Source organism: Salvelinus alpinus, chromosome 4 (assembly GCF_045679555.1).
Source record: "Salvelinus alpinus chromosome 4, SLU_Salpinus.1, whole genome shotgun sequence".
NCBI classification, from domain to species: Eukaryota; Metazoa; Chordata; class Actinopteri; order Salmoniformes; family Salmonidae; genus Salvelinus; species Salvelinus alpinus.
In genome coordinates, this window is record NC_092089.1 from 88,114,837 (window position 1) to 88,130,967 (window position 16,131).

Consider the following 16,131-nt stretch of genomic DNA (forward strand, 5'->3'; position numbering starts at 1 on the left):
AAAAGTGGACGGGACAATCTGAGGGGGGGGGGGGACGGACATGACCACCTCCTTAGGACCATCTGGCAGAGCGCCCCCAGAATATGTTCTGTGAGTTAAGAGACGATGCCAGGCACATGCCAGAACCAACCCTATGAACTATGCGTATGTAACCAGTATATGAGAGATCTAACGGGACTGCCCCGTTAGAGCTCCTGATCGACATGTGTTCTGGATGCATTGAGTTGGTTGGAACCTCTCCAGTACACTGATAATAAAGAACGATTCATTTAAGATTGACTTTGAGTGTCCCTGTGTAGAATTTACACGACAATAGTTAGACAAGCTAGCTACTCTTAACTTGATTGATAGCCTGAAATGGCTTCTTGGCAGCTAGTTATGAGGTTGGGAGATTGGGAACCTATCTGGGCTAGCTAAAACCAACTTTATAAAATTGTTAAGTTGCTTGTAGTATTTCAGAGAAGAAAAAAAGAAGAAAAAAAGGCAATCTTATTATTTCTGAGGGGGCATGACTTCTCAGTGTGGGGGTTGGGAGGTCTCTGACCCACTATGGGCATGACTTCTCAGTGTGGGGGCTGGGAGGTCTCTGACCCACTATGGGCATGACTTCTCAGTGTGGGGGCTGGGAGGTCTCTGACCCACTATGGGCATGACTTCTCAGTGTGGGGGCTGGGAGGTCTCTGACCCACTATGGGCATGACTTCTCAGTGTGGGGGCTGGGAGGTCTCTGACCCACTATGGGCATGACTTCTCAGTGTGGGGGCTGGGAGGTCTCTGACCCACTATGGGCATGACTTCTCAGTGTGGGGGCTGGGAGGTCTCTGACCCACTATGGGCATGACTTCTCAGTGTGGGGGCTGGGAGGTCTCTGACCCACTATGGGCATGACTTCTCAGTGTGGGGGCTGGGAGGTCTCTGACCCACTATGGGCATGACTTCTCAGTGTGGGGGCTGGGAGGTCTCTGACCCACTATGGGCATGACTTCTCAGTGTGGGGGCTGGGAGGTCTCTGACCCACTATGGGCATGACTTCTCAGTGTGGGGGCTGAGGGGTCTCTGACCCACTATGGGCATGACTTCTCAGTGTGGGGGCTGGGAGGTCTCTGACCCACTATGGGCATGACTTCTCAGTGTGGGGGCTGGGAGGTCTCTGACCCACTATGGGCATGACTTCTCAGTGTGGGGGCTGGGAGGTCTCTGACCCACTATGGGCATGACTTCTCAGTGTGGGGGCTGGGAGGTCTCTGACCCACTATGGGCATGACTTCTCAGTGTGGGGGGCTGGGAGGTCTCTGACCCACTATGGGCATGACTTCTCAGTGTGGGGGCTGGGAGGTCTCTGACCCACTATGGGCATGACTTCTCAGTGTGGGGGTTGGGAGGTCTCTGACCCACTATAGGCATGACACCTCTGTGTGGGGGTTGGGAGGTCTCTGACCCACTATGGGCATGACTTCTCAGTGTGGGGGTTGGGAGGTCTCTGACCCACTATGGGCATGACTTCTCAGTGTGGGGGCTGGGAGGTCTCTGACCCACTATAGGCATGACACCTCTGTGTGGGGGTTGGGAGGTCTCTGACCCACTATGGGCATGACTTCTCAGTGTGGGGGTTGGGAGGTCTCTGACCCACTATAACCCACTCTGACCCACTATAGGCATGATGCCTCTGTGGGGGTTGGGAGGTCTCTGACCCACTATAACCCACTCTGACCGACTATGGGCATGACGCCTCTGTGGGGGTTGGGAGGTCTCTGACCCACTATGGGCATGACGCCTCTGTGGGGGTTGGGAGGTCTCTGACCCACTATAGGCATGACGCCTCTGTGTGGGGGTTGGGAGGTCTCTGACCCACTATAGGCATGACGCCTCTGTGTGGGGGTTGGGAGGTCTCTGACCCACTATGGGAATTACACCTCTGTGTGGGGTTTGGGAGGTCAATGACCCACTATCACCAGGAATCATAATACATTATTTATTTTGTTGATACCACAGATTAAGAAAAAAACTTCAGTGCTGGGAATCCTCTTCCTCTCTCTTCCTCTCTATATATATGTGTGTGTGTGTGTGTATCTCTCTCTCCAAATATATATATGTGTATCTCTCTATATGTATATATATATATATATATATATACACATACTGTATGTGTATCTCTCTCTCCATCTCTCTCTATATATACGTATGTGTATCTCTCTCTTTCTGTTCCACTTGAATGGCATAAAGGAAACTGGGGTATGCTCCTCTGCTCATCAATCAGCCTGTGTAGGTATTCTGCATTCGCACTCAGCAACACGTTGAGCACAGCTTGAGACGAGAACCCGCTAATTGAATATTAGACCCCTGATGAACAGCGAACGACATTATAATGGCTTCCAACCTGCATGGGCTGCTTCCCAAAATGCACCCTATCCCCTATTGGACTCTGGTCAAATGTAGTGCACTACAGTATATAGGGTGTCATTTATAGTGCACTACACTATATAGGAAAAAGGGTGGCATTTGAGACACATAATGATTTCCTCACATTCTTGGCATTGTTGGTTGTTGTAGATGTGATGTACAGACACGTCACCTACCTAGCGCTCACCACAGGTGTGTCCTTCCCTGCAGCTATTCCATCCCCAGTACCTGTTCCACTTTAACCCTGAGAGGAGAATAGTACACGGTAGTAACCACACAAACACAGTGGTCTGGAAATACAGTTGACACAGCAGGTGAGGTCACCCGTAGGAATGGCATGAATCTGCTCTCTCAGTATCAAACACAAGTGTGTTTTTCTCGTTTAAAAGTATATTAGAGGACACCATGAGGAGAGAATGGAGAGAAAGAGATTGGACACCATCCTGGAGGACACCATCCTGGAGGACACCACACCGTCCTAGAGGGTACCGTCCTGGTTGACACCATTCTGGAGGACATCACACCGTCCTGGAGGACACCACACCGTCCTAGAGGGTACCGTCCTGGAGGACACCACACCGTCATAGAGGATACCGTCCTGGAGGACATCACACCGTCCTGGAGAGTACCGTCCTGGAGGACACCACACCGTCCTGAAGGGTACCGTCCTGGAGGACACCACACCGTCCTGGAGGACACCACACCGTCCTGGAGGGTACCGTCCTGGAGGACATCACACCGTCCTGGAGGACACCACACCGTCCTAGAGGGTACCGTCCTGGAGGACATCACACCGTCCTGGAGAGTACCGTCCTGGAGGACACCACACCGTCCTGAAGGGTACCGTCCTGGAGGACACCACACCGTCCTGGAGGACACCACACCGTCCTGGAGGGTACCGTCCTGGAGGACACCACACCATCCTGGAGGACACCACACCATCTTGGAGGACACCACACCGTCCTGGACGACACCACACCGTCCTGAAGGGTACCGTCCTGGAGGACACCACACCGTCCTGGAGGACACCACACCGTCCTGGAGCACACCACACCGTCCTGAAGGGTACCGTCCTGGAGGACACCACACCGTCCTGGAGGACACCATCCTGGAGGACCCACACCGTCCTGGAGGACACCACACTGTCCTGGAGGACACCATCCTGGAGGACACCACACCGTCCTGGAGGACACCATCCTGGAGGACACCACACCGTCCTGGAGGACACCATCCTGGAGGCTACTGTAGTCAACCTGAGGCCACCACATACAGTGTCTTGCAAAAGTATTCACCCCCCTTGGAATTTTTCCTATTTTGTTGCCTTACAATCTGGAATTAAAATAGATTTTTGGGGGGTTTGTATCATTTGATTTACACAACATGCCTACCACTTTGAAGACGCAAAATATTTTTTTTTTGCGAAACAAACAAGAAATAAGACAGAAAAACAGAAAACTTGAGTGTGCATAACTATTCACCCCCCCAAGTCAATACTTTGTACAGCCACCTTTTGCAGCAATTACAGCTTCAAGTCTCATGTCTCTATAAGCTACGCACATCTAGCCACTGGGATTTTTGCTCCAAAAATTGCTCCAGCTCCTTCAAGTTGGATGGGTTGCGCTGGTGTACAGCAATCTTTAAGTCATACCACAGATTCTCAATTGGATTGAGGTCTGGGCTTTGACTAGGCCATTCCAAGACATTTAAATGTTTCCCCTTAAACCACTCAAGTGTTGCATTAGCAGTATGCTTAGGGTCGTTGTCCTGCTGGTAGGTGAACCTCCGTCCCAGTCTCAAACCTCTGGAAAACTGAAACAGGTTTCCCTCAAGAATTTCCCTGTATTTAGGGCATTTCCCTGTACCATCCATCATTCCTTCAATTCTGTCCAGTTTCCCAGTCCCTGCCAATGAAAAACATCACAACAGCATGATGCTGCCACCACAGTGCTTCACTGTGGGGATGGTGTTCTCGGGGTGATGAGAGGTGTTGGGTTTGCGCCAGACATAGCGTTTTCCTTGATGGCCAAAAAGCTCAATTGTAGTCTAATCAGACCAGAGTACCTTCTTCCATATGTTTGGGGAGTCTCCCACATGCCTTTTGGCGAACACCAAACATGTTTGCTTCATTTTTTCTTTAAGCAATGACTTTTTCTGGCCACTCTCCGTAAAGCCCAGCTCTGTGGAGTGTACGGCTTAAAGTGGTCCTACTGACAGATACTCCAATCTCCGCTGTGGAGCTTTGCAGCTCCTTCAAGGTTATCTTTGGTCTCTGTTGCCTCTCTGATTAAGTCCCTCCTTGTCTGGTCCGTGAGTTTTGGCAGGTTTGTTGTGGTGCCATATTCTTTCCATTTTTTAATAATGGATTTAATGGTGCTCCGTGGGATGTTCAAAGTTTCAGATATTTTTTATAACCCAACCCTGATCTGTACTTCTCCACAACTTTGTCCCTGACCTGTTTGGAGAACTCCTTGGTCTTCATGGCGCCACTTGCTTGGTTGTGCCCCTTGCTTAGTGGTGTTGCAGACTCTGGGGCCTTTCAGAACAGGTGTATATATACTGAGATCATGTGACAGATGTGGACTTTATTTAACTAATTATGTGACTTCTGAAGGTAATTGGTTGCACCAGATCTTATTTAGGGGCTTCATAGCAAAGGGGGTGAATACATATGCACGCACCAGTTTTCAGTTATTATAATTCTTTTTTATATATATTTTTTTTTTAACAAGTTATTTTTTTCATTTCACTTCACCAATTTGGAATATTTTGTGTTTGTCAATTACATGAAATCCAAATAATAATCAATTTAAATTACAGGTGGTAATGCAGCAAAATAGGAAAAACACCAAGGGGGTGAATACTTTTGCAAGGCACTGTATACTGTAGGTTACAACATATGCGACAGATATACAGAGCATAGCTTGGAGAGGCTTAAAAGTCCACGTACAATTTAATATGAATAATGAACAGAACATTTGAAGCACATCACGATACATCCTAGCCTGGTCTCAAAAATATTTGGCATGACAAGGAGTTGGCATGATAGCACAAACAGACTGGCACTCAGGCTAGATACATACTTATTGGTGTATTTAAAAACGTAATTCCTGACAGGAAGCTTCTTAAGTTATCCAGCATCAACACACTGACATGCAAAGCTGAAACAACATGCTAGACCACACGCTGTTTGCAGACTGAGGCTCCTTGCCTTCTTCTGTACAGATAAGGGTGACCCGCCGCACTGCCTTCTAAATGCCACATTCTGACTTGACAGCTAGCTTTCATCATCTGCTGAGACACAGACAGCTACTTCCTTACGATGGGTTTCCTATAGTTTTTGTAGACAAAGGTTGCGTTCTAAATTGGCACCGTATTCCCTATGTAGTGCACTATTTTTTGACAAGTACCCGATGTGGGCCCTGGTCAAATGTAGTGCACTACATAGGGAATAGGGTGCCGTTGGAGACGTAAAGATAGACAGTCATCTCTGAGCAGTACCTGTCATTGAAACTGAAGTCACTAGGATCTCCCTGGGCAAACAAAGGATATGACAAACGGCTCTGAAGACAACTGTTTGTTGACCGGCGCTAGTCTGGGCAGGGTTGGAAACATGACACGTTGAAACTTTTCTAAAGCGTGTGTGTATAATCTGTAACCAAATACGATGTGTGTCTATCCTGCTCTTATTAAATTATGACTAACACCACCGTAAACATAGACGCAAAACAAGTCTTCAAAAAGGAGCACACTTCACCTTATTGGTTGACACACTAATGCCATTTTGAAATGGCTCTATGGTTCTGTCCTAAATGACACTATATCCCCATAACAACCTAGGAATAGATTATTGGGTTAATAATTATACTCCAGCCAGAGATACAGAGATGACAGCTCTCCTTGTAGGTAATTGATAAATGACTGTGTCAGATGTATTCGCCTAGCTAACAGCAATGTCTACTGTCTAGCAGCTCCATAGTGTACTCCCAGAGAGAGCGGTCTCATTAACCACTGATGCCACATGAAGACATCACTAGTGGAGGACGGCAAGTCGGCAACAGTTAGAGTTCCTATTCCCTATGTAGTGCACTACTTTTGACCAGGGCCCATAGGGAATAGGGTGCTATTTGGGATGCAGCCTAAAAAGATGGACCTCCACTGGGAGATGAGAGTTGAGAGTCACAAACTGTTATATGAGATGACTTGTAGTGCCAGACAGAACAGGTTAGTACAGAGGTCATCCTTAGAGCAGCACCAGTCCAGAGAACCAGCACCAGTCCAGCAACCAGCACCAGTCCAGCAACCAGCACCAGTCCAACAACCAGCACCAGTCCAACAACCAGCACCAGTCCAACAACCAGCACCAGTCCAACAACCAGCACCAGTCCAGCAACCAGCACCAGTCCAACAACCAGCACCAGTCCAGAGAACCAGCACCAGTCCAACAACCAGCACCAGTCCAGCAACCAGCACCAGTCCAACAACCAGCACCAGTCCAGCAACCAGCACCAGTCCAGAGAACCAGCACCAGTCCAGCAACCAGCACCAGTCCAACAACCAGCACCAGTCCAGAGAACCAGCACCAGTCCAGCAACCAGCACCAGTCCAACAACCAGCACCAGTCCAGAGAACCAGCACCAGTCCAGCAACCAGCACCAGTCCAACAACCAGCCCAACAACCAGCACCAGTCCAGAGAACCAGCACCAGTCCAGCAACCAGCACCAGTCCAGCAACCAGCACCAGTCCAACAACCAGCACCAGTCCAACAACCAGCACCAGTCCAGCAACCAGCACCAGTCCAGCAACCAGCACCAGTCCAGAGAACCAGCACCAGTCCAACAACCAGCACCAGTCCAACAACCAGCACCAGTCCAGAGAACCAGCACCAGTCCAGCAACCAGCACCAGTCCAACAACCAGCACCAGTCCAGCAACCAGCACCAGTCCAGAGAACCAGCACCAGTCCAACAACCAGCACCAGTCCAACAACCAGCACCAGTCCAGAGAACCAGCACCAGTCCAACAACCAGCACCAGTCCAACAACCAGCACCAGTCCAGAGAACCAGCACCAGTCCAGCAACCAGCACCAGTCCAACAACCAGCACCAGTCCAGAGAACCAGCACCAGTCCAGCAACCAGTCCAGCAACCAGCACCAGTCCAGAGAACCAACCAAGACGTTTGGAACACCAGACACAAAGCAGGGGTTCAAATCCCCTTGTCCTACCTAGCGTCCACAGAGGTTACAATGAATGTATGTGATGTTGCATACCACACAGCCAGTCTCACCAAATTGGTATAGAATATCAAATCCTTTGTCTATTATAAAATAGAGAATAGCCATAGTAGATTAATCCATAATTGATACAATGGACATATGGAGGACCTACGACTACTACTATTCAGTTGGGTTGGATATAGTTCTGTAGTAACTTCTTCACTATTAATATTATTTAATGATTTATTGTTGACCTACTATGTTGGAGATTTGAAGGCACCTTTGGCTCCATAGTGTGACGTTTATACTGGAGTGGTCACATGTTTATTATGTTTGTCTGACACACATGCTCTATGGGTAGGTTAGAGTCCGCGCAATAACACATTCACACACATAGGCTAATATATTTGGTTCACACATTGTTTAAACACAGCATGATTTTAATTGCTATAATTATTTCTCGGTTTCGGGACATGATAATTTTGGATCCATGACGCATTTACGTGTGCGTATTTCCTCCATCTCCACGCGCCCTCTAAAACATTATAAACGGTTAAAGCACATAGGCTAATTCAACATAATAGGGATAAGGACTGTAAATAAAAATAGTAACCCAGCCTACCTCGAACTCTTGCAGACAGTGACAGCCCGCGGTCGGATGACTTGACTTGTTGTGGTGGCAACAGTAACGGATACAGAACACTTTGCAGCCTCTCAAGCTGGTGCTGATCTCCGAAGTTTTCACGAGCAGTAGATGCCAGAGAGCGCGCGCTCTTACGTCTCTCTCATGATCCCATTTCCAAAATTTAAAACACATACATTGTTCTACTTTTTTTGTAGCCTATCGGTTGATTAGCCTTTACCGTGGATATATGTTCCAAGTACACTAACTAGGACTACTAACTAGCCTACTGGCAATAGTACTCTGACTCGCAGCATGCGTCCCTAAACTAAAGCGCTTCCCAGAGGACACGTGATTAACCCACCCGGAATAGCTCTCATTCCGGCAGATGGGATCAATTACACCGTACTACTGCCTCGAGCTAAAGCTGCCACGCTAGCTGCCTCGGTGGATCGTTCCCCTCGGTGCAAACATATCTCCCATCAGCATCTCTACGGTTCTAATACAGCCTAATACGTGATGTCTCTTTCAAAGCGGTGTAAAAGAGCAATGCCGTGAATGTCATTTTGCGCGCCTTGCACAGTACATGGCTTTTCTTTGGAATGTCAAACCATCATCACCGGGGGGATTTATATCGTCTCACTCAGCTCTCACGTTACAGAATGCATTAGCGCTTAGATGTTGTGTGTGTGTGTGTGTGTGTCTGTGAGTTCTCCAACATGTGCTGATTGTCAAGTCAGATCGATTGGGGAGATAAATCTGTTTCGTAAGATGCCGTTTTATCAACTCGCGTTTCTAAAATAGCAAAACATCTTCTACTCTTGGAAATGGGCCAGGATAAATCATCTTGAGCATTTCCTTTCAGAGGCATATTCACAAGAGGATTAGCTGTTCTCTCTTTTCAAGAGTTTGGCTGAACAACAATCCCCATATCAAAATGCTGCTACAGAAAAAAAGAAGAAAAAAAAATGTAATTGAAAGGGCCTGAGAAAATGAATGGTAGAGTGAGAGACAGTTGGATGACTAGCCAACCCCATGGAAACAACACAATCTCAGGATGCTAGATGAATTCAGAATGTATTTCTCTCTTCAATAAGACCAGTTGCCATGGTTCTGTGGAAAAGAGAGTTGGGATGCATTCCAAAATGGCGCATATCTCTGAAATAGTGCACTACTTAAGCCCATGGGAAATATAGGGAAAGGTGTGCCATTTGTAACATTTCTGTGATGTTTTATTTCAGCTCATGAAACATGGGATCAACAATTTACATTTTGTGTTTATATTTTTGTACAGTATATATATATATATTGAAATGTCCTTCAGAATGACTTTTCCACTGGAGAGTGATAGTCTTTTTCTCCAATCAACACATTGAACCCAGACAACTCTACTGCACAGTGCATCAACACATTGAACCCAGACAACTCTACTGCACAGTGCCTCAACACATTGAACCCAGACAACTCTACTGCACAGTGCATCAACACATTGAACCCAGACAACTCTACAGCACAGTGCATCAACACATTGAACCCAGACAACTCTACTGCAGAGTGCATCAACACATTGAACCCAGACAACTCTACTGCACAGTGCCTCAACACATTGAACCCAGACAACTGTACAGCACAGTGCATCAACACATTGAACCCAGACAACTCTACAGCACAGTGCATCAACACATTGAACCCAGACAACTCTACAGCACAGTGCCTCAACACATTGAACCCAGACAACTCTACAGCACAGTGCCTCAACACATTGAACCCAGACAACTGTACAGCACAGTGCCTCAACACATTGAACCCAGACAACTCTACAGCACAGTGCCTCAACACATTGAACCCAGACAACTCTACAGCACAGTGCATCAACACATTGAACCCAGACAACTCTACAGCACAGTGCATCAACACATTGAACCCAGACAACTCTACTGCACAGTGCCTCAACACATTGAACCCAGACAACTCTACAGCACAGTGCCTCAACACATTGAACCCAGACAACTCTACTGCACAGTGCCTCAACACATTGAACCCAGACAACTCTACAGCACAGTGCCTCAACACATTGAACCCAGACAACTCTACAGCACAGTGCCTCAACACATTGAACCCAGACAACTCTACTGCACAGTGCCTCAACACATTGAACCCAGACAACTCTACTGCACAGTGCCTCAACACATTGAACCCAGACAACTCTACAGCACAGTGCATCAACACATTGAACCCAGACAACTGTACAGCACAGTGCATCAACACATTGAACCCAGACAACTCTACAGCACAGTGCATCAACACATTGAACCCAGACAACTCTACTGCACAGTGCCTCAACACATTGAACCCAGACAACTCTACTGCACAGTGCCTCAACACATTGAACCCAGACAACTGTACAGCACAGTGCCTCAACACATTGAACCCAGACAACTCTACTGCACAGTGCATCAACACATTGAACCCAGACAACTCTACTGCACAGTGCATCAACACATTGAACCCAGACAACTCTACAGCACAGTGCCTCAACACATTGAACCCAGACAACTCTACTGCACAGTGCATCAACACATTGAACCCAGACAACTCTACAGCACAGTGCATCAACACATTGAACCCAGACAACTCTACTGCACAGTGCCTCAACACATTGAACCCAGACAACTCTACAGCACAGTGCCTCAACACATTGAACCCAGACAACTGTACAGCACAGTGCATCAACACATTGAACCCAGACAACTCTACTGCACAGTGCATCAGCACATTGAACCCAGACAACTCTACTGCACAGTGCATCAACACATTGAACCCAGACAACTCTACTGCACAGTGCCTCAACACATTGAACCCAGACAACTCTACAGCACAGTGCCTCAACACATTGAACCCAGACAACTGTACAGCACAGTGCATCAACACATTGAACCCAGACAACTCTACTGCACAGTGCATCAGCACATTGAACCCAGACAACTCTACTGCACAGTGCCTCAACACATTGAACCCAGACAACTCTACTGCAGAGTGCATCAACACATTGAACCCAGACAACTCTACTGCACAGTGCATCAACACATTGAACCCAGACAACTCTACAGCACAGTGCATCAACACATTGAACCCAGACAACTCTACAGCACAGTGCCTCATCACATTGAACCCAGACAACTCTACAGCACAGTGCATCATCACATTGAACTCGGTAGTGAGATTTAAATAAAGCAGCCGGCAATGCTATTGAAATGAGGCTGAAGAAGGGCAAGCTGATGCGCACGCTAGCTAGCATGTGAAGTGTGAAATGTGTCTGCTTTGTCAGGACACACACACACAGACAGAGACATGTGCCCATAGCTCACACCATCACACACATGTTTATGCAGGAAGCGGGGTAATTATGGTCCCTGGGGCTGAGCGGAGTGGAGCGAGACTATAGTAGGACTGTGGAAGATGGGAGGTGGCAGGAGCTTCTCTCATGGTACTGTGTATGAAATGCTAAACAGGCAGGTACACCTCGAGACATAGGCTGCATCCCAAATAGCACCCTATTCCCTATATGGGTCCTGATCAAAAGTAATGGACTATATAGGGAGAGTAGGGTTCCACTTGGGGCGCAGGAATAGCTAACTCCCTCTACTCTCTCTGCTTAGCCCAGTCAAGCCACTTCAGAACAGAACGGCAGACAGAGGACGGGATAGGAGAGGAGAGCCCACGTTGAAATCCCACTGCTGCCATTTGGCGGTTTGACGTGCTCAATGTGGCATTGTTGTTAACGAACAGTCAGAGTGTTATCCAGTTCCATGCATTGTTACTGGGAGATATGACAATAGCATGATCTGGGGTTTTGGATGGACAGCACGGTGTTGGTGTTGCTAGGTGATGGTTGTTGTTGCATGTGGAAAGGGGAACTAATTCTGGGTCAAGACCCATGCGCCTGGGGATGCTTATTTTGGACAATCTATTTTTTTTGTGTTTCTGACTGTGATGTTTGTTGTTGCTCTTTGGAAAGGAAACACACATTCTGGTCGAGACCCAGCAGGAGAGGAGTGGGTTCATTAGGAGTCTCCGGATGCTCGTTTCAGTGAGCTGTTGTTCCTAATTAATCACAGAAGACTAAGAACATTGAAAGATTCAAAGTGAACGTTGTCCTTTCGGGATTTGTATGTATTTTATTTTCAATTTTTTTGTGCTGCCATGCCTTTGCCATAAACAGTATTACAGTGAATGTCAGACTGGGCCTCTGGCCTAACTAAAGCGTTCAACCAGACCGCAGACCCTCCATATCTACTGTAACCAGCTTTATTCTATACATTGTTGTGAGATTAATATGCTTGAGATAAGCAGGAAATCTGGGAATGCTCCAAACGATATTTCTGGAAAACGTGGGCATTTTTTGGGAAAGTTACCAGCATTTTTCAACCCTAACCTGTGAAAGGTTAGATAGTTTCAGACAAACTATCTATAGGATATCTCATCTTTAAGATAAGCACCTGGCTTTATAAAGTTAAATGATATCAGACGTATCTCTCTAATTTACAGAGCGATTAAGGCACTTAAAGTCATTAGTAATTAAAAGGTTGATAAATGTTTAGTAAGAGAAGGCTAACCGGTCCGTGCCTGGGACTGAGTAATAATTGATGAGGAGGACTACAGATGGGACACGGTGCCTAATTACTAGCTGTTACTGGTAACATTCGCCGTCCTTTTAGAAGTTGTTTAGGGTGAGGGTTTAAAGTTTAAAGTCCATTTATAGACATTAGTCAGATAGCTAAGGCACTTAAAGGGGCATTTCAACCTGGCTCTGCCACGGCGTATAGTCATTAACATACTAACAACATTACGTTTTATCATCAACATCACAATTAGCCAAACCACAAGCTACAACTAGCACATTTTCATTGCACTGGTAGAATCAGGAAGGTTTAACTTCCTGTGTATTCGTTTGCTCGTAGTGGCTCATAGTGAACCACAAAGTCCGGCAATTATAGCGAATGCAGATACTGACCGCTAAGGTAGATGGGGCGTACCCACAAACTTGAACGACGGCATTGTGTACTTTTAACGAACAACACACAGGAATCTGAGATCTTCTGTAGGCAAGATATGTTTTCGACAATGTTTGTTTTTCACTAACGTTTATCATTATGCCTGTGTGGTGTTCTGTGCCTGGCTGTGCTAATTACAAACAAGCGTGAAAATGAGTTATCGTTCACCGTTCTTCCCAGATGCTGCCAGTGACTTGCGGCTATCAAGAACGATGAGCCTTACAGTGACCAGAGATTATCAGAGTGATTTTCAGGCTGAACTGATGGGGGATCCATTTCGACGACAACTGAGAAGTGTTGCAAAATCATAGATTTTTTTACCCCTTCAAAACCATTAGCTAAATCCATCAGCTAAATCATATCGCTGTCTTTGTTTTGGTTTACACACTGTCAATCAATTACTAGACTGGTGACTACCTTCCGCAGAGTAAACCTGTTTGTTTGTTCGTTCTATCTTTGACTGATGTTAGCTAACGTAATTAACGTAAGCAAATACGAGTAGCTGTCACGCCCTGACCATAGTTTGCTTTGTATGTTTTATGTTTTGTTTGGTCAGGGTGTGATCTGTGTGGGCATTCTATGTTGTATGTCTGGTTTGTATATTTCTATGTGTTTGGCCTGATATGGTTCTCAATCAGAGACAGGTGTTTTGCGTTGTCTCTGATTGGGAACCATATTTAGGTAGCCTGTTTGGTATTGTGGGTTGTGGGTTATTGTCTATGTTATGTTGCATGTTAGCACATTGTTTATATAGCAGTCACGTTCGTCTTATTCATTTTGTTTTGTAAGTTTGTTTAAGTGTTCTTCATTAAATATAGTAGAATGTATTCAAACCACGCTGCGCTTTGGTCCGCTTCTTACGACGTTCGTGACAGTAGCTCAATCTTATTCTGACATTTCACATTCTTAAAATAAAGTGGAGATCATAACTGATCTAAGACAGGGAATTGTTACTTGGATTAAATTCAGGAATTGTGAAAACTGAGTTTAAATGTATTTGACTAAGGTGCATGTAAACTTCCGACCTCAACTGTAATTCAATATCTTGCTGCTTTAGCAAGTGAGCCAAACAGATGCCAGCTGAGTGTGAGAGTCTAGAAAAAGTTTATTTGACTTGACTGTTCGTGAGTGACTAGAGAACCTGTTTAATCTCATAGAAGAGGGAAATACCTGAACCTGACAGTGCAGCTTGTAAGTAAGCATTTCACCTGTTATATTCAGCGCACGTGACAAATAAACTTTGATTTGAGCTAATGTTAGCTAACTTATCTGGGTAGTGAGACAAAATGATCGTTTCAGATTTTAATTAGCACTAGCTAGTAAACAAAGTTAGCTAGCTATCTAGCTAGTAATGAAGTGTATGAATTAGTAAAGTGGCTGTGGTTTGTGTGTGTGCTGTCTTAATAACACGTGCGCATGCAGTCATACGGATGTTTGCCGAGAAAGCCTGTCAACATTCTGCTTTTGTTCCCCCCTCCTCCTATCCATCCACAGTCATTATTCTAGAATCAGTCCACTTCCGTGTCTCTAAAATGATTTTCTGTGCACATTCTGAGTGACACCGGTCAATTGAGGATTCAGCTCAATTATAATTGGAATGAGGGAAGAGGCATTGGCTGACATCCTGAGGATTTAAGATCTAAAGGTAGGTCAAACTGTAGCATACATTTGACAAGTTTTCATCTGATTCCACACTGAACTTCAAGGGCCAGTTTCCCGGGCACAGATTAAGCCTGGTCTAGAACTAATAGGCTTTTCCATGGAGAATCTCCATTCACATCCTGTTTAAGTCTAGCACTTGGCTTAATCTGTGCCCGGGTGTCACGCCCTGACCATAGAGAGCCATTGTTTCTCTATGGTGGAGTAGGTCAGGGCGTGACTGGGGGTGATCTAGTTTATTTATTTCTATGTGGTGTTCTAAGTTTATTTTCTATGTTGGTGATTTGTATGATCCCCAATTAGAGGCAGCTGGTAATTGTTGTCTCTAATTGGGGATCATATTTAAATAGCTGTTTTTCCCACCTGTGTTTGTGGGATATTATTTTGTGTTTTGTGCATGTGCACCACTTAGTCACGTTTCGTTGTTTCTTTATTGTTTGTTTTGCTTAAGTTTCACTTAGAAATAAAGATGTGTAACTCAACCTCCGCTGAGCCTTGGTCCGATGATTATTCCAGCGATCGTGACAGAATATCCCACCACAACGGGACCAAGCAGCGTGCCCGGGGAGAGATGGCATCCTGGTCTTTGGAGGAGATCAAGGAGAGAATTTCCTGGACCTGGGAGGAAGTCTTGGCAAGACAAGAAAGCCTGCCGTGGAAACAGACGACAGGAGAGAAGGGAGGACAGCGACGACGCCGGGGTTCGTGGCCACATAAAAAGGCCAAAAAACAGCCCGAAAATATTTTTTGGGGGGGGTGCACAAAGGGTGGTCGGCGGGGCCGAGGAGTAAACCAGAGCCAGTCTGGGAGAAGAGGGAGAAACTGGAGGAGAGTGAATGGAGAGAGTCAGAGATCGTCATAGAGTGGATGGAGATATTGGAGGAGAAAGAGCAGAGAGAGTTGTTGAGTTGGTGGAAGATGCACGACATTTGCCCTAAGGAGCGTGTTATCAGTTTAATACCACCTGAGTCAGCTCCCCGTACTCGTCCTGAGGAGCGTGCTATTAGTCTGGTGAAATCTGTGCTGGCTCCACGCATCAGGTCTCCAGTACGCATCCACAGCCCAGTGGGTCCTGTGCCAGCTCTCCACACTCGCCTCGAGGAGCGTGTCATTTGTCCGGTGCAATGTGTGTCGGGTCTACGCACCAGGTCTCTAGTGTGCCTTCACAGCCCAGTACGTCCT

General features: G+C 46.4%; 1 protein-coding gene across 1 annotated transcript; it reads left to right on the forward strand.

The window, feature by feature from the left end:
• The first annotated feature begins 6,544 nt into the window (after positions 1 to 6,544).
• On the forward strand, positions 6,545 to 7,627 carry LOC139572660 (putative uncharacterized protein DDB_G0290521). Its single transcript, XM_071395337.1, has one exon. The coding sequence runs from the start codon at positions 6,545 to 6,547 to the stop codon at positions 7,625 to 7,627; it is 1,083 nt and encodes a 360-aa protein (XP_071251438.1).
• Positions 7,628 to 16,131: the final 8,504 nt, after the last annotated feature.

Excerpts from the sequence above, each read along its gene's own strand:
- LOC139572660 (XM_071395337.1), top strand. The coding sequence starts at position 6,545 with ATGGACCTCCACTGGGAGATGAGAGTTGAGAGTCACAAACTGTTATAT.